The sequence below is a fragment of the Olea europaea genome, unplaced genomic scaffold (genome assembly GCF_002742605.1).
Source record: "Olea europaea var. sylvestris unplaced genomic scaffold, O_europaea_v1 scaffold18165, whole genome shotgun sequence".
In the NCBI taxonomy this organism is placed as follows: Eukaryota; Viridiplantae; Streptophyta; class Magnoliopsida; order Lamiales; family Oleaceae; genus Olea; species Olea europaea.
Genome location: NW_019235921.1, coordinates 1 through 2,174, shown reverse-complemented (window position 1 = coordinate 2,174; position 2,174 = coordinate 1). Strand labels below are relative to the sequence as shown.

At 38.0% G+C, this 2,174-nt stretch overlaps 1 protein-coding gene across 1 annotated transcript; it reads left to right on the top strand.

The window, feature by feature from the left end:
* Positions 1 to 1,326: 1,326 nt before the first annotated feature.
* LOC111378458 lies at positions 1,327 to 2,024 on the top strand (the record flags this gene model as incomplete). The annotated part of the gene is made up of 3 exons (XM_023001655.1): positions 1,327 to 1,440; positions 1,537 to 1,761; positions 1,831 to 2,024. Coding segments are annotated over exons 1-3 (533 nt in total), but the record flags the coding sequence as incomplete, so codon positions are not given.
* Between the last annotated feature and the right edge of the window lie 150 nt (positions 2,025 to 2,174).

Here is a 2,174-nt window from a genome sequence, read left to right as displayed (position 1 = left end):
ATAGCTAGAACACTGACACAATTAACTAGAAAAGGAGTAAAGTTTCAATGGTCGGATAAGTGTTAAAGCAGTTTTCAAGAATTAAAGCAAAGATTGGTTTCAACACCAGTATTAACAATACCAGATGATTCCGAAGGTTTTGTTATATACAGTGATGCTTCTAAACAAGGTTTGGGATGTGTGTTAATGCAACATGGAAAGGTCATTGCCTATGCCTCTAGACAGTTGAAACCATATGAGTAGAGTTACCCAACTCATGACTTAGAACTCGCAGCAGTAGTTCACGCACTAAAAATATGGCGTCACTATCTATATGACGGTAAATGTGAGATATACACCGATCACAAAAGTCTCAAGTACTTCTTCACTCAAAAGGAGCTAAACATGAGATAAAGGAGATGGCTAGAGTTGGTTAAAGACTATGACTGCACCATTCTTTACCACCCAGGTAAAGCTAACGTAGTTGCTGATGCTTTGAGTAGAAAGATAGCTGGAAAGTTGACATTTCCAACTACTCAAAAAGAGTTAGCTAAGGAATTTGAAAATTTGAGGCTAGAGGTGGTTACACCTTCGGTACAGAAGTCAGCCATTGTTGCGGCTCTAATGGTTCAACCAACTCTTAGAGAACGGATTAGAGAAGCTCAAAAGGATGACCCATTTTTGTGTAAAATCATGGCTGGAATTGGGACAGATAAGCAAGAGGGATTTGCGATAACTGATGATAAGATACTTATGTATAAAGGCAGAATATGTGTTCCTGAAGATAAGGGATTAAGGAAAGAAATTCTTGAAGAAGCACACTCTACTGTTTATACAGCACATCCAGGAAGTACAAAAATGTATCGAGACCTTCGAAATACGTTTTGGTGGAGGAATATGAAAAGAGAAATAGGACTTTTTGTAAGTAAATGTATCATCTGTCAGCAAGTAAAAGCTGAACATCAGAGACCTTCAGGGTTACTTAGACCACTAGATATACCGGAGTGGAAATGGGAACACATTACCATGGATTTTGTGGTAGGACTTCCGAGATCGGCTAAAGGGAACAACGCTATCTGGGTAATACTGGATCGTCTTACAAAGTCAGCCCATTTTCTTCCAGTTAAGATGACATTTACCATGGAGCAATATGCACAGATTTATGTCAATGAAATAGTCAGGTTACACGGGGTTCCTGTTTCTATTATTTCAGATAGAGACTCGAGATTCACGTCAAAATTTTTGAAAAGCCTACAAAATGCTATGGGAACAAAACTGAAATTTAGTACTGCATATCACCCACAGACTGATGGACAATCCGAAAGGACAATTTAGATACTTGAAGATATGTTAAGAGCTTGTGTACTAGGTCTTGGTGGTAGCTGGGAATCACACTTGCCTTTAGTAGAATTTGCCTATAACAATAGCTTTCAAGCAACTATAGGCATGGCACCTTACGAGGCACTATACGGTAGGAAGTGTAGATCACCTATCTACTAGGATGAGATTGGAGAAAGGAGGATTCTTGGACCTGAGATCATAGATCGAACCGTACAGGCCGTGGAAAAGATTCGAGACAGAATTAAGGTTGCTCAAGACAGACAGAAAAGCTATGACGATAGAAGAAGAAAAGATCTCAAGTTCCAAGTTCGTCACAAGATATTTCTAAAAGTAGCTCCAATGAAGGGAGTACTTAGATTTGGAAAGAAAGGAAAATTAAGACCAAGATTCATTGGACCATTCGATGTGTTAGAAAGAATCGGAGATGTGGCATATAGACTGGCACTGCCACCATAACTTTCAGCAGTGCATAATGTTTTTCACATATCAATGTTGCAAAAATACTTATAGGATCCTAATCATGTGATCAACCATCAAAATTTAGATGTACAACATGATTTGACCTATGAAGAAATGCCATTGAGGATACTAGAAAGAAAGGTTCATGTACTGAGAAATAGGGATATTTCCTTAATCAAGGTCCTATGGCGTAACCATGGAGTGGAAGAAGCAACTTGGGAAAAGGAAGATGAGATGAAAATCAAGTATCCCAAACTTTTCAACTAATCTAAGGTAAATTTCGAGGACGAAATTATTTTAAGGAGGGGAGGATGTAGAATCCCGAATTTTTAACTTAAATTCGCATATATTTTTATTTGCCATTTAATAGGAATACAATGTTTGGTTAAGTTCTT